This window comes from Littorina saxatilis, linkage group LG5 (assembly GCF_037325665.1).
Source record: "Littorina saxatilis isolate snail1 linkage group LG5, US_GU_Lsax_2.0, whole genome shotgun sequence".
In the NCBI taxonomy this organism is placed as follows: domain Eukaryota; kingdom Metazoa; phylum Mollusca; class Gastropoda; order Littorinimorpha; family Littorinidae; genus Littorina; species Littorina saxatilis.
In genome coordinates, this window is record NC_090249.1 from 40,944,130 (window position 1) to 40,965,049 (window position 20,920).

Here is a 20,920-nt window from a genome sequence, read left to right on the forward strand (position 1 = left end):
TGTATTAGTAGGTTGGGTTGTAGTATACATTTATTCAGCATCAATAATTAGTAATTTTAATTTTGCAAGTCTTGGTGGGTCAGTCAACTTTTGTTTGCACTTTTCATCATTTTTATGCTTGACTGCATTTACTGAGGTAAAGATCGTGGACCGACGCGTTTTACTCAATTACTGCTTGCAAATGACTCTCACGGCTAACAGAGACTAGTTAAGCCAGCAGGTATTCAATAAGTAGATTTCAGGTGTTCATCAGAATTGAACACCAGTCATCTGCCCAATTACAAAACCTGTTTAATTTAAACTCAACTTGATTGAATTACAATTAACCATAAAACCGGTCAGTTTCAAAAATGACAGCTGTCAGTTTTTTACAGTTTACAACCAAGCGTTGATATCAATTCTGTATCTGTTTATGTTATTGCCATTATCTTTGATTCTAATACCCTGTGTAAAACTGCAGTTTTGATTTAGTTGCATGCAATGAAACAAACGGTCTTCATTTGAAAGGGCACACCAAGAACAGTTGTCATTCTCTAGGGGCTAATAAAGAAAAAATCCTTTTGATTTCACAAAATTTAAAATCATAATTTTATCCAACAAAATCTGAAAAGGAATTCGTCCCTCTTGCTGAAGAACCACATCACTGCAGCACGTTTTTGTTCAACTTCATGATCTCAAGTCACAAACCACATACAGTATATATATATATATATATATATGTAACTGTATGTCACCTCACTTATTGTGGTAGTGTTCCATAACTCTTTCTTCAACACATATCATTCACTGTTATACGTTCAGTATCCTTCAAAAGAGGGTACTCCCTTGCTACCACATTACATCAACAGCTTACTCAGTTGCAACAATATTTACTCTTTAACATAGACTACTTTGTAGCAACAATGTTACTCCTCAACAGTTCACTCTTTCTTCAACACGAAATACATTGTCAAACCATTGCAAAGATGTTATACTTTATAGCAAGAATGTCAGTTGTTACTCCAACACAATTTACTCTGTTGCAGCAAGGGTACTCTTCAACAAAGGCTACTCTGTTGCAACAACGTTACTCCTTAACAGTCTACTCATTTGTATCGCTCCTCCATGTAAAATACACTGTTGCACCGATGTTGCTCTCTCTCTCTCTGAGTGGTGAATATGGCACAACCGCATTTCACTTCCGGTTGTAGTTCAAGTTCTGTTGTTTTTCACACAATTTTGCACAGACTCCCAATGTATCTGTGTGTGTGTGCGAGTGAGTGTGTGTGTGTGTGTGTGTGTGTGTGTGTGTAAGCGTGCATCTGGATGAAGGCATGCACGTGAGCTAGATTTGTGTGTACCTACTTCCATTTGTCTTTGTTTCTCGGTCAGTTGTTACACAGTAGATCAGTATTTGATTTAATGCAGCATTCATTCCCTTTTCAGCAAATCTTGGTCCTTGTACATGCTCCTTCTGTTGCTGTTTGTCAACTCTATGATTATATCTGAGACTATGTTGCACTCGCTTCACCATCACGTCCTCTTGTCTTTGTTTCTTCACCATTGTATTGCAACACTGTAAGTTGTATTTCTGATTCTGCAAATTTGTGTACATCATACAAATTTGTCACCACTGGTATTGTTGCTTCTTCTTCTTCTTTGGCTGTAGTTTGTCGACAGTGTAAGTTTTAAGTGACATATAACACTTCACTCAATCGTTAGATCCATCATATGCTAATCATGTGTTCTTTCCAGAGATTAGAGTCTCTTGCGACACTGTACGACATTGCGACCGCTGTGTGAGTGCTGAAGCAGCTTGACGTCAAAGTCGGTGGCCAGCAACATGTCTTTCACACAGCCCTCATAGTTTGACGTGAAACGCCGGCCTGTCATCTTGGCAACGTCTGGCATCCCACCTACACAGATTCAAACAAACAGGAGGATGAAAATCCAGTGTACAACTGTGTCTTTGAAAACCTATTCAAGGTGGTCTGACAATTACGAGGGACAGAAGACTATATTCAATTTATATGAGATAAACAATATTTAGTGAGAAATCCTAAATGCCATATATTGTTTATGTCATGATAAAAATTGAATAAAGTCTTGTTTTAACCAAAAGGAACAGAAGTTAACTTTTCCACAGATTAAAAATGAAAAAAAAAATGAAAAAGGCGGAAGATAAGTTCAACTACAAAGATATTTAACATTTAAAACGACACAAGACATAGAATTTCAGAAAACATAAAACTCATCAAATTAATAATAGCATTGAACTGTGACAGGTAAAAAGGCCAGCTGTGTTTCTGAAACAATCCCACATGCTATTTTTTTCATGAATGAAGAGACATACTTTTTATTCGTCAAGGACACATCCACCGGCCTCAGATAAGCATGGAGACAGCACGACATGCTTCAATACACAGGAGTGCTAGGGCTACATTATGTCCAAACCTAAAACTGAAAACCCTAGGAGCCCTAAACCTGAACATACATTGCTGGAAGTTTTGAAACATAGAGCTATGCCTGAGAGTCAAAGCGGAAATCAATGTAGAACTATTTTTTAATGCGGAAATCAGACATAAACTGGGAAAATAGCATCACTGAATACATACATTGCGATGAGGACAGCAGCATATGCTCGTTCACAACATTTGAAAATGTTAAGGATTCCTTACTTTTTACCATCCTGAAGAAGGCAGCAACAAGCTGTCAAAATATTGATTAAGAACATACCAAACCTGCTTACTGTTGTGTTCTCTTTTTGTCAAAATACATACCATGTCTTCACAAAATGAACGTGCATAGATGGCAGAAGCGTGCTACTGACCTAAGTAGACCATTCTGTTGGTGTTGAGCATGGTGTAGGTACCCGGTGCACTGCCCTCCACCACCTCTCGCATGTCCACCTCCATGTAGGCATCCTGGTTGTCTCTGGTGACAGGACAAAAATCATGTGTGTGTACCCTTCACTTTGCTTTCTTTGAGTACAGTCAAACCCACCTTTTGAGACCTCCAAAAATCTTAGAAAATCAAGTGTTAAAATGGAGGGAGCCTTAAAACGGGGGTAAAATTACAGAATTTATGAACTGAAGATCCGAGAAAAAAGGGTCGTAAAAGGGAGGGAGTCTTAAGTAAATTGGGGGGGTGTCTTAAAAATGGGGTTCCACTGTACTGACAACATTAGTTAAAAGTCAGGCACAATTCTCACACATTCTCTGTTTGTTCGGTTATTGTTGTGGCTGAGTGGTAACACACTTGCGCTCGGAAGCGAGAGGTTGCGTGTTCAGGCCTGGGTCAGGCCGCAATTTTCTCCCCCCTTTCCTAACCTAGGTGGTGGGTTCAAGTGCTAGTCTTTCGGATGAGACGAAAAACCGAGGTCCCTTCGTGTACACTACATTGGGGTGTGCACGTTAAAGATCCCACGATTGATAAAAGGGTCTTTCCTGGCAAAATTGTATTGGCATAGATAAAAATGTCCACCAAATACCCGTGTGACTTGGAATAAAGTGTAAAAAAATTCCATCTCACACAGCATTAAGTCTCAGGGCTTGGAAACATGAATACACGCATGCAGGAAAGAAAAAAAAAAAGGGTAGCGCTGTATACTGTATGGCAGCTTGCTTTCCCCAGGGAGAAAGCAGCCCGAATTTCTGTGAGGTTACCCTCATGGACTATATAAAAAAATCTTATCCTTTCTTGTCTTGACACATAAACTATGCTCTGCACATCTCAAAAGACCACAGTACTGTCTTGCAGCTTCGAGCAATAACATGGAATCTGGGCATCTTTTTTCTACAGCAAAGCTTGCAAAATTACATCCTCTAGCCACTGTGCATGTGATAAAAAAACATCCTTGCATGGTGAACTGCACACGTTTTTATATATCAGTGTGTACCCCCTACCTTTAGTCTGCTAAAACGCATTGTTGTGAACTGAATTCTGTTCTTCTTCTTCGTCGTTCACTAGATGGACTGAATTCTGTGAAGACTGAGGCTTCAAATGCTTCAAACATTGTTTCCATGATTCTACAGTCTTTTCAAAACAAGCTCTTAACACATCTGTTTCCTGTGTGCTATATTATAAGACAACGAGATTGGGGAGCAATTACCAAAAAAAAGCCAAATCAAACCCAACCTTTTAAAGAGACATTAACCAGATTCCTTTCTTCCATAACTATGGACCTGTACAATGCATTATCCAAAAGAAGTCTGATCACAGAACCAAACCAGTTGCACGTTGATGTGGTTTAGATCTCATACAAAAAACTCACACGAAACAAGTCACCTTGAGACGACTCACCTCTGAACACGAATAAAATGCCACTGCCCGTCAAATAGCCGGGAATCATTGTAGCCAATGAAAGCCTCTCCACTGCCCAAGTTGTAGCGAAGCTGCAAACTGCCATCCACGAAACCCAGAGCGACATAGTCAAAGTTGTTGGTGATCTGTTCCATGCCGTTCCAGGTCAGCTCCTGGCCACTCCAAAACAGCAAGCCGTTGACTCCTTTGGGTTTGATGTACAGCTGTAGGTCCATCTTCTTGCCTGTCACTCTGTGAGCATATGTTTCATAGTTAGTGATAAGTAACCGCTTCACAGTCAGTGATAAGTATCTGTTTCACAATTAGTGGTAAGTAAATGCTTCAAATTTAGTGATAAGTAAATACCTCAAATTCAGTGATAGGTAAATGTTTCCCTGTCAGTGATAAGTAAATGCTTCAAAATCAGTGATAAGTATTTTTTTCAAAATCAGTGATAAGTATTTTTTTCAAAATCAGTGATAAGTAAATGTTTCAGAGACAGTGATAAGAAAATGTTTCAGAATCAGCGATAATCAGAATAAGTACTTATATTCAGACAAATAAATGTTTCAGAATTAGTAATAAAAAAAAATAGCAACAGCTCTGTTCTCTCATTGCTGATCCCCCTTTTGGTCAGCCATTCTGTTCCAGTAAAAAGCAGTGTTGGTTGGATAGCTTTAAAAAGACAAATGATTTCATCACATTTTGCCATCATCTACATGAATATGTCATGCTGCACACCTTTTCACAATGTTCTTGTCAGTGTATGAGAGGTAACTGGATCCACTAAACATTGGCTTGGTGGGGAGACGTTCCATTTCTGAAAACAGAATCAGCACACCATTGAAGTCTTGACCGCATGTAACCATCTCTGATGGTTCAGCATGTACATACTAAAGTACAAATCCATAACAACATGTATGCACACAAACACCCTTTGCAGCAAAAACATTGTCTTCAAACTGCTGTCATACTGACATGTCCCAAGCCATATTCCCTTCCATCACCATCCCGCAGCCCCTTACAAACTGAAGATGACAATGAACCCATCCTACCAACCCCTCTCACCCCCCCCCCCCCCCTTCACAACCTCTGTAAATTTACCTCCTTTTTCAGATCTGGTTTTCTTAGATTTTTGAAGGTCTATAAAGGGGCATTCAACAATACTTTCGTTACAAGCAGTGTTTCTACAGTGGAACCCCCCTTTTAAGACTCCCCCCTTTTTAAGACCTTGTTTTCTCAGACTTTCTGTTTATAACCTCAATCAATCAATCAATATGAAGCTTATATAGCGCGTATTCCGTGGGTACAGTTCTAAGCGCTTGTCGAAGAGTTGTCAACACAGGACTAACAAAGAAACTAACATCTACAGACGGACACGAACCCTATCACACACTGGCAAACCCTGATAAACATACAACAAACAACTGTTCAACAACAATGTACACATCAATAGCTAGGTCCAAACAAAATAATATTAAACACAAAGAAAACACCTCTCACAGAGCACAGCACAAGAATGTCTTTTGGGGCACAACACATCACGTCAAACATGAAAGTCGCAGCCAGCTACGGGAAAAACTGAGTCTTCAACCTACTCTTGAACGCGTCAAGAGAGGGGCTCTGGCGAAGCTCAAGCGGCAGGGAGTTCCAGACGGAGGGGCCCGCGGAGGGAAATGCACGCTGACCAGCAGATGCGAGTTTCGAGCGAGGGATGTGAAGGCGGAGTGGGTCAGCAGCAGAACGAAGGGGACGGTCGGAGGGCTGGGTGTACAGGTCCAGGGAGGATTGAAGGTACTAGGGAGCAGAGTCGTTAACCTCTGTAAATATCCCACCATTTTAAGACTCCCCCTTTTTAAGACCTTGTTTTCTCAGATTTTTGGAGGTCTTAAAAGGGGGGGGGGGGGGGGTTCCACAGTTTCACTGACATAAAAGGACGCATAATATATCCTCCTCTAGAGCATCCCCAACCCCATTTTATTGACACCACCCCCTAATTCCCCCATCCCCACACACACAAAGAAATACATGTACTAACTGTCTTCACAGTTGGTGTTGGTGTAACCGACAGGGCAGGAACACTGGTAGACCTCCCCGTCAGCGAGACAGTCCCCGCTGTTCATGCAGGGCTCGCCAGCACACGGGTGTTGGCACGGCTCGATGTTGCGACCGTCCACTCCATCCTCCAGTATTGCCAGCGGTCGCTTGTTGACCACAATCTGAAGTTCACATTAGCTTTTGGTGAACGAAATCCGTCATTGACATGAACAAGAGATAACAAACCTGTGCATTTATTTTCTTTTTTCAGTGTAACAAACAAGAAGAAAACTCAATACAAGCACTGTTACATTTGTGAAGAAGACGGATTTACATGATTTTACATTTCCAAACTGTAATTTGCCGTACAACAGAAACTTAGCAAAGGAGAAATAATAATATCCAACAATCTGAAATCTCTTCTTGCAAGCAAATGGGTGAGAAAAACAACAACATAAATCTTAAGTCTTTTTGTTTTAAGTGAACTACAAAAACAAGATCATATAAAGCTGGCACACATAAATTAACATTGATGTCCATTTTCTTGTGATTTATAAAACCTCAAGAAAATGTTGGACTAATAATGAAAAAAACCCATAGACAGTCAGACCGCAAAAGGGCAAAGCCAGTAAGTCAAGAAAGATAACAACTTTGTGAAAACATGATCTGCCCACCTTCTGAATGCAGCCCACGAAGGAAGAGGAGAGATTGGCGTGTTTGGACGTGTGGTCAAAGTTGCTGTGACCGCCCAGGAACAGGTTCTGCAGCAAGGTCAGCTGCGTGTACGCACCCTGCGACTGACCCTTGACCTCCGGCCCCTCGTTGACCTGAAGCACGCCCTCTAGTCCTGTGCGTGACGCGCGTACCACGTGCCACCGGTGTAGCTGGAGGGCACTAGGACTCCTGTTGACATAGCCATACACAAAAATGTGAACTACAGCACAGCTTTTCTTTTCTATGAGGCAGGATGAGCTAATGACCGTTGAATATTAGCAATAGAGTTACGGTACAGTACATATAATTGAACTGGGATTTCATCTGGCTGCCTAAGTATTCAATGTCAATTATATCTAGCCAATTAGTAGAAAGAGCAAGTTGTTTTCTCCTCCACCTCTAAATTTTATTTGATACTTGTTTCATTGCAAATTAATTTTCTGACATGCACTAATTCTCTCTAAAATATACACAAAGGTAGAAACAAGGATAAGTCTGTCAATTTGAGCAGCTTTCTTGCTTTTCATTATTATTCAGAGTTTATTACTTCAGTAGTGCTCTTTCATTGAAAAGAACAAATTTCCCCAAAATAAATCAGGCCCGGTAGTTTTATACTGGTAGAGCAGGAAAGGGAAACAACTGTGATCAGCACACAAGGGACTCGACAAACTTGTTGTTTTCTCTGCATCCCTACATTTTCCACTTGACACTCATTTATAGGGCTCAAACTTTTACTGGGTTAACTGTAGCCTTCAGACCAACGCAACTAGTCTTAAAACTTATTGGGTTGGCAGAAAGAAGGCATAACAAATAAATCCCCCCCTCCCCTCCCTGTCCTCACAACCAGACAGCCAGAAAGATTCCAAAACAAGAGCAGCCATATGGCTTCAATGCATTCGCATCCTGTTTACTCTAATTAAAATGAAGCAAGAACAACAACAACTGTAAGGCTTCTTTTTAAGCCTACTGTCTATATGATACTTACCGAGACAGTACTATTCTTGCACATTATCTATTATAGGCCGAAAAAATTGGACAAAACGCTGAGTGGGTACAATTATCTCCCATAACCATGCGCCACCGTGGATCCCAAGCACTGTCCGAGTGCTTCCCCCTTACCGGATGTAGGTGGCGCGTCCTCTTTCTTTATGAGCTGCAGACCCTCAAAAAGCCCATAACATATCAAGAGGGGAGGCGGGAGGGAAACTCTAATAGTACTGTCTCGGTAAGTATCATATAGACAGTAGGCTTAAAAAGAAGCCTTACAGTCAATATAACACTTACCTCGACAGTACTATTCTTGCACAGAATACCAGAGTGGTGTGAGGGTGATATGTAGAGTATTAAACTCCTTAATCAAAATCACTTAAATCCAAGGATTAAGATACCCAGGCAATTTTCGAACAGTACTACCGTAAAAGAAAATATACCCAAGAAACATACCTTAGACTGACGTGACCATGCTGGCAACCACTGTTGTGTGGTGAACTCAATGTCAAAGTCCAGGCCACTCAAAGCTTGAATACCACTGAGTCTACGGCAAGTGGCTAAAGCGATGAGGAACAATTAGTCTTAAAAATCAGCAACTTGATACTGATGCCTGCCAGGGGTTCAAACTCATTGCTACGCAGGAGTTTGAGGACCAGGAAGACATCCCCCTTGGGAAATGAAACCCGAGGTTTAGACACCGCTGCATTGCTAATACCCGAAAGGACATTAGCGATGAGGGAGGACCTGATCAAGTGTTCAGACCATGCGACCAGTAGCGGACGCAATCGTGGAAGTGATGGCAGATTTGTATCCAAGAAGAGTCTTAGAAGAAAGAATCTTCTTTTGATACACTTCCACCAGGAAGTTGGCCAAGTCCTGTGTTGAGGGATAAAGCGGCTTTATCCCCTTGGACAAGGCGAAGGTGGCCCAAGCTCTCCAGCGTAAGTCGTAGAGCTGATTAGTTGATCGCCTCTTAGCGTTCAAGGAAAACTCTACTGAACTCTTGTGCAATCCTAGTGCAAGCAGTTTGGAGCGCACAAGAGCCATGCGGTCAAGCACAGACTCTCTGGACGTGGATGAGGGAGGCCTGATCGAGGCTGGAGCAGACTTCCCCCGTCCAGATCCAGAGGTAGAGGGTCTACGTGGGTGAGACCGCGAAGATCTGGAAACCACGGAGCTGTTGGCCAGTAAGGCGCGACCAAAATCAGTCTTGGTCGTTCCTGCAGATATTTTGCCAGCACCCTCGGAATCAGAGATGTCGGGGGATAGGCGTAAGCATCGAGGAGCCTCCACAAGAGAGTGAATGCGTCCAAGTGGAACGCATTCGTGTCTCGAAAGGGGCTGACGTACCTGGGAAGCCGAGCGCTGAATCGAGTTGCGAACAGATCGATCAGAGGACGGTCCCACCTTGCCCACAGACGCTGTAGAACGTTGTGAGCGATGGTCCATTCTGTGGAGAGAACCTGATCGCCCCGACTGAGAATGTCGGCCAGGGCGTTCAGTTTCCCCGGAACGAACTGGACTGACATCCGGACCTGATTGGTCTGGCACCAGAGCAGAATCTCTTCCGCCAACAGGGAGAGGGACCGAGAATTGGTGCCCCCCTGGTGGCGAAGGTAAACTAAGCATGTGGTGTTGTTGTCCCCGTTGAAAATCAGAGGGGCCAAGGACAGGCCGAATGGGAGGGCCCGAAACTCGAACACTGTGCCCTCCCAAACGAACCGGAGCAGATGTCGGTACCCCGGGGCCACCAGGATGTGGAAGTAAGCATCCTGGAGGTCCCAGACGTGGCCCAATCGTTTGGCCGGATGGCCAACCGGACCGACGAAGGGGTTTCCATCCTGAACTTGCACCTGTGAAGGTACAAGTTCAAGGTGGAGAGGTCCAACACCGGCCTGAACCGGCCGTCCTTTTTGGGGACGGCCGTCCCTTTATGGGGACGGTGAACAGGCGGGAGCAGAACCCCGGAGAAGGCTGAGAAAGGGGGTAGACCGCCTTCTTCTCGACCAACGAGTTCACCTCGTCCTGAAGAGCCTGCCATCTGGCAGGGTCTCGAGGAGGGGGGAACGTCAATGGTAGAGCGGACAATGGAGGTTGTGACGACAGCGGTAGAGAAAACCCCGACCCCACCACCCTCAAGATAAACTGGTTGGAGACCAGTCTGCCCCACATGTCGCGGGCCCGAAAAAGGGAACCGACGGACGAAAGAGGGGCAACTTGAGGGGGCGTCAACGAAGGGCTGGGACTCACTGAAAATTCTGCTGGCGGGCAGGCGCAGGCTTGCGACCACCCCCCCTGGTGGTGCTGCTTCCCCTTACCTGTCTGAGCACCCTTCTTCTTGCTTGGGAGCACGAGAAGCCGGGGCCGCAGGGGGGAACGCGACAGGCGCCTGAGAGGAGGAAGAAGGAGGCAGTGAAACTGGCTTCTTCTTCTTCTTCTTCTGAGGCTGGGAGCTGGAGGTGACTGTAGCACTTCTCTTACTCCCCGCCGCCGTCGCCGAAGCAGCGAGGCCAACCATCAGAGAATCAGTGTTCCTCTGGCGTGTGGACTCCTCCACAGAACGAACAGTGTCTGGATGAAAGAGGGAAGAAGGCTGAGGAAACGTGTTCCTCAGACTCTTCCTCATATCCGGAGGCACTATAGAAGTAGCCAGAAAATGATCACGGAACAGGGCCAACAAGTGGACCCGTGTTCCAATGGCCAATTCTGCCGCAGACGTCACGCACGATCGCACGGCATGCAAAGCCCGATCCACTCGAACCGTGTCAAGGACCCGAGTGGAATCGGACTCTGCCCGATCGGGAGGGTCCAACAGTGTGGACAGCGTGCTCATCTATGTCAAGGCCTGTGATTGGGCCTCGACTGTGGAAGAAACGGTGGCCTCAAGATTGTGGAACGAAGCAGAGCTCAGTTCCACCTTCTTGACCGAAGGCACCTCCCCAACGAACACATCACCGTCAGCCCCACCCTAAACACTCGAAGTCTGGAAAGGGAGAGTTCGAGAGTCAAAGGGAAAAGGGAGGGACGAAACAGATTGGACACGAGGAAACAGTGGAGGTGCGCCTCCCGAAGGAAAGCACGGCACTGAACCCGCGTCCTCCCGAGGAACATAGGTCGCGTTTGCACGTGAATCTGTACTCCTCAGGCGATGTGCTGCCGCTTCCACCATGGCACTAAGACTAGGGTGGAACGCGAATTGCCGGCGGCCGGATCGTTCAAAAACGAGCCGCCGGCAGACGCGGCGTGTGCCTCCCGCGCCCGGGCCGAAGCGGACTCAAAGGACGAGAGGGCGTCTCAAGGACGAAAGGGCGTCGGAGGGAAGGACGTCCTGAAACTGTTCAAACGTCCTTCTAGCTGTGAGAGGGCGAGCCTCCTGCCTCTCGTCCTCAGACCCCGGGTCCACGTCCTGTGTGTCAACACTAGACGACAGACGCTTAAGAGAGGCATCCGTGGCGTCAAGACGCCGCGTGATGTCTGTCATGTACTGTTGGAAAGTACGAAGCATAGCTTCGGAAGTTCCATCAGAAACCGGCAAGGGTAGAGGATCAGTGTTAACCTCAGGGCGACCCTGATCCTCCTCCCTATCGTCCTCCGACTCACTCTCCTCTTCACTTCCCGACAACTCCTCAACAGCAGGAGTGTAGGGAGCTTGAGGGGGAAGAGCCGAAAGCGATGAAACAGGCTGTGAAGAAACGCCCACAGAAGCAAGAGGCCGCGAAGACCCCTGCCCCAAAGACGAAACGTCTCCAGCAGCCGAAGGGGGAGAGCCAACGAACCCCCGCCATTTATAGACTGAACAGGAACCCATCGGGTCTGATCAGAAAAGAAATGGTCCGGTCCGGTCGGGGGTGCCGATCCGGTCCGGTAGGGTGGTCCGGTCCCGTACCATCCGGAGGTCCCGTTCGGCACCGAACCATCCGTACCCACAGAAGTGTTCGGGTGGTTCGGTCCGGACGTGGACATACCGTACCATCCGGATCCGTAGGTCCGGTTCGGTGCCAGACCATCCAGACCAACAGAGGTGGTCGGGTGGTCCGGTCCGGACCACTGGTCCGGTACCGGACCATCCGGACCCGTAGGTCCGGTCCGGTACCATAATAATAATAATAATAATAAATAACTTTTCTATAGCGCGAGTCCCATCAATTGGCTCCAGGCGCTTTACAAATTCATTATAGAATAAACTAGCACAAATCAACAAGCATACAAAGCATACATTTAACTGAGACATAACACCAAGATCTCAGGCACTAAGCAAAACTTAGCGTACAATGTTAAAAGTAAACACACACACACACACACACACACACACACACACACGCACGCACGCGCACACACAAAGATACCATTGACAAATAGACCATAAAGCACATACAGGGTAGAGAGTTCCAAAACAGAATAGAGTTGTGGAGAGTCTACTCAGGCTAAGCAAAGGCTTTACGAAACAGGTATGTTTTGAGTTGTGTTTTGAAGGAGGAAAGGCTGCTGGAGTCACGGATAGAACTTGGAAGCGAGTTCCAGACGGTCGGAATCTGGTACCATCCGGAGGTCCCGTTCGGCACCGAACCATCCGCACCCACAGAAGTGTTCGGGTGGCTCGGTGCGGACGTGGACATACCGTACCATCCGGACCCGTAGGTCCGGTGGTCCGGTTCGGTGCCAGACCATCCGGACCAACAGAGGTGGTCGGGTGGTCCGGTGCGGACCGATAGGGTGGTCCGGTGTTCCGGTCCGGTCCGGTACCATCCGGAGGTCCCGTTCGGCACCGAACCATCCGTAACCACAGAAGTGTTCGGGTGGTTCGGTCCGGACGTGGACATACCGCACCATCCGGACCCGTAGGTCCGGTGGTTCGGTATGGTCCGGTTCGGTGCCAGACCATCCGGACCAACAGAGGTGGTCGGGTGGTCCGGTCCGGACCGAACCACCAGTCCGGCACCGGACCATCCGGACCCGTAGGTCCGGTCCGGTCCCGCACCATCCGGAGGTCCCGTTCGGCACCGAACCATCCGTACCCACAGAAGTGATGGGGTTGTTCGGTCCGGACGTGGACATACCGTACCATCCGGACCCGTAGGTCCGGTTCGGTGCCAGACCATCCGGACCAACAGAGGTGGTCGGGTGGTCCGGACCGATCCGGTAGAGTGGTCCGGTGTTCCGGTCCGGTCCCGTACCATCCAGAGGTCCCGTACGGCACCGAACCATCCGTACCCACAGAAGTGTTCGGGTGGTTCGGTCCGGACGTGGACACACCGTACCATCCGGACCCGTAGGTCCGGTGGTCCGGCACGGTCCGGTGCCAGACCATCCGGACCAACAGAGGTGGTCGGGTGGTCCGGTCCGCAGACCCGTAGGTTCGGTCCGGTCCCGTACCATCCGGAGGTCCCGTTCGGCACCGAACCATCCATACCCACAGAAGTGTTCGGGTGGCTCGGTCCGGACGTGGACATACCGTACCATCCGGACCCGTAGGTCCGGTGGTCCGGTTCGGTGCCAGACCACCCGGACCAACAGAGGTGGTCGGGTGGTCCGGCCCCGACCGGACCACTGGTCCGGTACCGTACCCTCCGGACCCGTAGGTCCGGCAAGGGCCAGAGGTACTGTCCCGCACCGGACCTTAGGGTCCGGTACGGTCCGGTACCATGGGTCCCGTCCGGACCAAACCCGGAGGTCAAGTCCAGTCGGGACCCGTGGGTCCGGTTCGATCCCGACCCGTAAGCCTGGAACGTTCCGGACCCTTGGTCCGGACCATCCGTCACCCGAACACCAGACGCTAAGGAATGGCGTGGGGTCAAGACGGTCCGGTCGGAGGTGTCGGTCTGAGCAACAGAAACAATGTTCCCGTCGCCCTGACCATTCGACAGAAGTACCACGTTCTGTCGAACACCTCCACGTCCAGTAACTAGTCGGCCGGAGCGTTTCATAGAGGGACAGCCACCAGTCACACGGACGTCAGAGGGAACCGTAGTAGCAGTGGTCGTAGGCACGAAGCCTGAAACCCCTGCCCCCACAGGACCGCCCTGAACGGGGTCACTTCGCATCCCAACCCCAGCGGGGAGGGAATTCAGAGACCCCGTCATCTCCTCCGATCTCCCCCCCCCATGAGTCCGAAACTACTGTCGAAACAGCAGCAGACGACCCAGCGAGGGAGTTCAGAGGAGGACCCGTGTCCCTCCTGGCTTCCACAGCGGTGGAAACCGAGGAGGGCACAGGAGAGGCACCGGAAAAGAAAGATGTCGAAACCTGAGTCTCTCCCGTAGCCCCTAGATCAGATTCACCAACCCCCAAAGAGGGTTGGGAATCGACCCGCCCCCGGATTCGAGCCAGGGAGGAGAAGGAAACCTTCCCCCGAGGCTTGAAACCGGGAGGAGCTGAAGCCTGAGACTGAGGGCCGGACAACGGCGTCGAAGGGGGGGGAAGCCTGTTCCACTGAAGGAGAAGGAGAAAAAAGCTTTTTCTTTCCCCTCGACCTTCCCCGAACCTTCGACGGCGCAGCCCCGCCCGAAGTCCCAGGCTCAAGCCCAGCCTGTTTGAGCAAGCTCGCATTGAGCTTGCTCAAACAGGCTTTCTCCGCCCTCCCTCGCCGCAAACGCAAAGCGTTTGGGGAGGGAGAGTCGGAGCGCCGAAAGGTCCCCTTCTCCGTGCGCAAAACATGACGCTGGGCGCCCGGAGAAGGGTTGCCTCCGGCAGACTCTGGTTCCGTAGAACCAGAGCCCAAAACAGGACGAGACATCCTACCTCGCCCTGTACGTACCCTTAAAGACCGAGAATTAACAAAATTCAAAGAAATTTAGGTCAATACTCAAGTGAAAGCGGCGAAACGAGAAGCAGACGACCGGTCACCACGAAGTAGGACGGGAGGCACGCCGAGTCCGCCACACAACAACGGAGGCACAAGTTGAAGGAAACACAACGTAGCCTCAAGCCAGAAGTGGAATAACACACAATAATCCAACAGGTGATAGTCCACACAGAAAAGAAGCCTCTTAGTCCAAAATAATCCGGGAGCGTAGCAGAAACACAGCCGGTCTGACACGCGCGAAAAAAGAAAGAGGACGCGCCACCTACATCCGGTAAGGGGGAAGCACTCGGACAGTGCTTGGGATCCACGGTGGCGCATGGTTATGGGAGATAATTGTACCCACTCAGCGTTTTGTCCAATTTTTTCGGCCTATAATAGATAATGTGCAAGAATAGTACTGTCGAGGTAAGTGTTATATTGACTAAAGTCTCACAGCCCTTTCTAAAACATACAAAACATACCTGATAACAGCGGGCCCAGTGCCAAGGTCAAAGGTGAACTCGACATGACCTTCCCTCAAGGACAGCGAGATGAAGTCTCCCTTCCTGTCGTGGGTGTAACCGTTGTAGAGAATGAGACCGTCCGGAACCTCAGGCTTGATGACCGCTTCCAGCTCCGTGAAGACCAGTACCGTGCGACCCAGGCCTTGGAACTCCACATGAGAATGACCGTTAAAACGTGGAATGCGCACCGCGGTTTCTGCAATAAAAGAAAAGAATTCTGGTGTTATTGTGTAACCGTAGTTGTATTCTTGGTAATAAGGATAATCAGGAGTGTGAACTGTAATCAATGGATGACTTAATAGAAATAATACCACATGTGCATACATTTCAGATTCTCTCTTTTCTCTAAATGATACGATCTTTTGTCAAAATGGTAAGAGCTTTTTCTCAAGAGTACATGTATCACAATGCAGAAATGCAAGAATCATCTCTTTGACGGAGTCGCTGATACACTGATGAAACAACAGTAGGCATTACAATGTTAAAACTACAGTATGTGCGAAAGTCACCAGTGATACTAACTCTTCTGACACATAATTATCACGATTGAAGCCCAGTGGAGAGAAACAGAAAACAGAAAACAGAGGCAAAAGTCACTAGTGATACTAACCCTTCTCACACATATCACCATGGAAACCCAGCGGACAGAGACAGACGTGGGTGTCGGCTGTCTTAGCTTGACAGGTCCCTCCGTTGTGACACACCACCGCATCACACAAACCCTCACTGCATTCACCTGTAAAATGAGGAATGAAACACGTCATCATCACTATGACACACCATCGCATCACCAAATGACAAAAGATGCCATCCTGCATTTGGAGGTGTTGTTTTTCTTATCACTTGGGCATCAAATTATTAGAAGTGAACAGTTCAATAATTTCATTTGAACAAGTATTCACCAACACGATCCAATAGCAATGCACATACTTTCTCAAAAGCCAGCCTTCTTGTACGTAACTAGACTCTTTTACATGCTATCAGAAATTTGACCCGTACCACTACCAGCTGACTTACCAACATTGATTCCAAACTCTGAGTCTCCAACAAGGCCCCCTTTACGGAAGTCATAGCGATAGCCATTGATAATGAGATGCTGAACACAGCCCACGAAAGTCTTGGCTGTGTTGACTCGACCGGTTATGGCTGCCATTTTAGAGTATCCGCCAATGAACAGATTCTGGCGTAGAGTAATTCGTGTATAGGCGCCCTGAAGAAGGAAAAAGAAATCAGTTTTTAATGATAAGTGTTATTGTCTGTTTTTGGGCTGTAATAGAATACATGGGTGAAACCTAGGAAAATCAAATTGACTGAAATTTTTTTGAGGCAGGGGTCCAGGGGCCGCTCAAGCCCTGGCGCTTGCCCCGTTAGGGGTTCCAGGGGGGCGTTGCCCCCCGGCCGAAAATGAATTTTTGCATTATTCATTGTGATTTTGTGGCCTTTCCTGGCAAAAATAATACACTATCATGCAGGTCAAAAAAATACCTTCAGATTCTAATGATATGGTAAAAAGGGTAAACAAAATCAAACCAATTCACAGAAGTAATCATTTGTTTGTGTATCCTTTCACACTTGCATCTTCCAACACAACGACACAACTGATAACAATTAACATTGACAACAGCCATACTACATGAAATAGAAAGTGAACAACTCAACAACTGAACTAAAAGTTCGAAATATTTAATCATAAGAAGCAAACATTGCCAGACAGGCATTGAAATAAATGATGAAACAGAATGTCACACATGCAAACAGCATGATGTAGCACTGCACAAAGTAGCAACCAAGCAGTAGCATCTCTTATACAGTGGAACCCCTCTCTAAGACCCCCCTCTCTAAGGACTACCCCGCCACAACGACCCTTTTTTTTAACGATGTGTTTCCTTATATAGTTGTCACCAGTGTAGCGACCACCCCGCTCTAACGTCTAAGGACCGACCTAACAGCTTGTGCAACGACTTTGTCAGACAAATCCAAGACTCTCAGTCAGCCTACTGCATCACTGACAAACCGGTTATAACCAGTTATAACCGTCTCTTTTAAGCAAAGGCACTAAACCGCTGAGAGGTGTGATGGTTGGGTGGGCTGAGTAAACATCACAAACCAATCATCGAGATCAAAGGCAGGTCCATTGTGATAGCTGGGTGCCCTTCTTCCCAGGGGTCATTGACCCAGTTTTAGCTAGAGAGGTGGTTCCCCTTTCATATATATCTGAGAGAGGAAACACTTCCTGCACCCGGGTCAGTGACCGAGTTTAACCTATGGGGAGTTTAACCTATGGTGCGGTCTCTTTGATGTCTTGAGAGGAAACTGAGGGTAGTACATGCACCAGAACTGGTGGACACGACAATGTCAAACATGAAATCAAAGCAGTTTGCTTGAGGAAACGGTCGTCAGCAACTCAAACTTCTCTGTTTTCTTTTTTTAAGAAAATCTGAGGTGACTTTCTTTGTGGCCCCCTGACCCCGCCCCCTCCCTCTGTAAGGACCCCCTTCCATAAAGACCGATTTTTGTCAACATTTTCAAGGTCGCTAGAGAGGGGTTCCACTGTAGTGCAAAGTTCTCAAGGAAAAGCACTTGAGTTTCAAGCACCAAACTTATCACACACAGTTTTAGTTTCATGAACTCCAACCAGTCCCATCGCCATTTGTTACCGGCATCTTTGTCGCAGAAATCGTGTCACCACTTCGTAAAGGCCTGTCCAGACACTCCAAGCTGACCCTGTCCACATTTGACTTATGCTCAAAATGGTCCCGCTGGGCACGCCGCGGCGGGCTATGATCACGAAGCGTTATCTGCAGAAGAATAGAGCGTGTTCTAATTTCTCTGACACAGAAATAGAACGACGGAAATTTGACCAATCAGAGAAAACCAGAGCGATGACGTCAACCGTCAGATCGAGTTGGATTGTGGGTAGACTCTAAGTATCTCTTCGACACAGATCGGCAAACTTATCGATCTATACAGAAGCCACGAATCCCTGTGGAATACATTTTCCAAGTTATACAAAAACAGGGACGCAAAGTTCGCGGCGTGGCAGTCGATGCAACTGTCACTGTTTTGTATGTACGCAGCCATCTTTGCAAATTACCGCTAGCGTGTTGACCTTCCTGTCAGGTGACCTTGACGCTTGCGCTCCACTGATACCGCGTTGTGAAAAAAGTCGTCGATGTGTGGCCACTCGGCAAAATCCCGCGCGACGCACAAAACGGCCTGCGGCGCATATAGCGTAAAACGGCGTCCAAGTCTGGACAGGCCTTAATGCCTGCCAAAACGCGAGATAACTTTTTTTTTATCGTGAGCAGAGCGAATCCGAAAGCAAAGAAACCTCACCTACGGGGTTTACCGCGAGCACGGGCAAAAGCGCTTCCGTTTCCGGGCAAACTGCAACTGGTTCACTATAGCAGTTCAAAAACGGATTTAAATTGCGGATTGACGGAATTTCCGTCAGACTTATTTTCAGATTGACGGATTTCAGTCAATTGACGGGCTAGTTTCACCCATGAGAATATATCAAGAATATATTGTCTGTTTATGGGCTGTAATAGAATATATCAACAATATATTGTCTGTTTATGGGCTGTAATAGAAAATATAAACAATGACGCAGGTGTGACATACAAATATACTGCTACAATGACAGACAAGCAGAGAGACACACAGAATTAAAGCTGAACACATGCTAACACATACAGCCCACACACCATAACTATAGCAAACAGACTGAGATGGACAGAATCACAGACTTGACTGACTGACAACTAGAAAGACAAAGAGATACACATATACACACAAATGCTATGCTACATGCACTCTCTCATTTGTGCTCTCTCTTCTCCATACACATTTTTTTTCTCACATCTTCCAATATAAAAAGCTTTTCACAGAAAAATACCCACAGACAGGCAGAACTACAGACCCCAACACACACTTCACAAATCTAAATACCTGAGCTGTTCCTTCAACGACATCTCCACCGTTCAGCTGCAAAGATCCACGGTTTTCATTTCTAGACAGCACCAGCTGGTTCCATTTTCCCATCATCACAGGTTCCGGGCTGATCAACAGGGCTGACCCAGTGCCACAGTCAAATCTACAGCCAGCACAAAAAACCATTAATTATTAATGCAAAAACTCATTAAAAATAAATTACAAAAAACTAATTAAAAACGTATTGAAAATTAATACATTCATTAATAAATTACCTACAATTTCATTGCACAAGGCGCTACTTTTAGTGAGTGTCCATTCTGACCAGTGCGACTAATAGTCTGTTGTGTCCTAAATGTGTGACTGAATTGTATTTACTTGATCGTTTGTCAGATACTGAACACAACTAAGAGTTGGATTTTAGAGGCATAATATTCTTTTACTAATTCAGCCTCATGATTCCAGGGAATCAAAGGAAGAAGAGTGTTTTTTTGCTACAGAAAGTTACGGCCTGAGTCAAAGAAAGGGTGAAAGACTGACACACAGACAGAAAATGATCCTGCCCCTCTGCACTGGCTCTAATTAGTAACTTGATGCGCGTGACCAAGTAATAAGAGAGGGGAAAGTCCAGCTAATACCAACAGTCAAACTGTAAAGAAGGGGAAAACCCCTCCATCAGACTGGTCTAATCTACCAACCCACCATCCTTATAAGTGTTCCCACCCACAGACTGATCACCCCCCACTCCCGGCACACACACACCACTCCCAATACACTGAAACCTCTGTTTAAAGACCTTCCATTCTAAGACTCCCTCTTCTACAACACTTCATTTTCTCACAACTTTTCTTCATATCACAGTGGTACCCCTCTTCAAAGACCTCAACAATCTGTGAAAATTAGGTCTGGAAAAGGAGGGAGTCTTGAAGTGGAGGTCAATTTACACAGGTTATGAAGAGAAAATCGGAAAAAAACAAAGTCTTAAAATGGGCGAGTCTTAAATTGGGGGGGGGGGGGGGGGGTGTCTTAAAAGGGGGGTTCCACTGTATAACTACATTCACCTGTTTTAAGACTCACTTTCTGTTCAGACCTAAAATGATCAGATTTTAGGTCTTAGAAGGAGGGTTCAACAGTACAAGCCCCCTCTGCCCTCTGTTTATCCACGGGGCATAACGTCCAGAAAAGCAGACATGAAAAATCAATAGCAACCTTTTAGAGGGTCAATACGCCGGCCACTTGTAACGTTTCCATCAAGCCTGTCCATTGATTAACCAGCTGATTTTCTGCTTCTCTGCCCCTTCCCTTTTTCTGCGACTGCAGACTCCCCCGTTTGTCTACCGCTGACACAGAAAGACTTTCGGCGTCTCCCCTCGCTTCAAACAGCATCAACTGTCTGAATTTCAGGCAATGAATGTTAATGTCGGATACGGAGTGGGGCATCGTAATTCCTACTCATGTGGTCCTCTTCCTGGCATTGATCCCAAATACGCTTTCTTCTAGTTTTCTTGGCAAATAAGCTTCAGAGTCAGAGAGTGTGTGTTTCTTTGTATGCGCTCTTCTTGGGTACATCCTTCTCTCCTAGTTCTCTTCTTTCAACTCATCTTTCTTTATTCTCAGCTCATCAAGTCATCAATAGTGTCGGAAGGAACCCAGTGCAAAC

General features: G+C 46.9%; 2 protein-coding genes across 3 annotated transcripts in view; one reads left to right on the forward strand and one right to left on the reverse strand.

The window, feature by feature from the left end:
- Positions 1-1,872, forward strand: part of LOC138967138 (nucleolar and coiled-body phosphoprotein 1-like) — a 45,798-nt gene extending 43,926 nt beyond the window's left edge. The window contains exons 7-8 of one of the 2 annotated variants that reach the window (XR_011455853.1): positions 1,026-1,152; positions 1,735-1,872. Coding sequence is in view for 1 of the 2 variants with exons in the window: in XM_070339634.1 (XP_070195735.1) it covers positions 1,026-1,077 (52 nt within the window). In the remaining variant the exon portion in view is untranslated. Of the gene's footprint in view, positions 1-1,025; positions 1,164-1,734 lie in introns of those variants that run through there. The other variant, XM_070339634.1, reaches the window with a different exon arrangement.
- The window catches only part of LOC138967137 (pikachurin-like), a 30,362-nt gene continuing 10,656 nt past the window's right edge, over positions 1,215-20,920 (reverse strand). Inside the window, exons 6-15 of the mRNA XM_070339633.1 lie at positions 19,279-19,423; positions 16,345-16,537; positions 15,938-16,063; positions 15,286-15,523; positions 6,993-7,221; positions 6,320-6,500; positions 5,023-5,101; positions 4,282-4,533; positions 2,810-2,913; positions 1,215-1,895 (exon numbers count right to left, since the gene is read on the reverse strand). Coding sequence (XP_070195734.1) covers positions 1,738-1,895; positions 2,810-2,913; positions 4,282-4,533; positions 5,023-5,101; positions 6,320-6,500; positions 6,993-7,221; positions 15,286-15,523; positions 15,938-16,063; positions 16,345-16,537; positions 19,279-19,423 — 1,705 coding nt within the window. The 3' untranslated portion in view covers positions 1,215-1,737. The remainder of the gene's footprint in view (positions 1,896-2,809; positions 2,914-4,281; positions 4,534-5,022; positions 5,102-6,319; positions 6,501-6,992; positions 7,222-15,285; positions 15,524-15,937; positions 16,064-16,344; positions 16,538-19,278; positions 19,424-20,920) is intronic.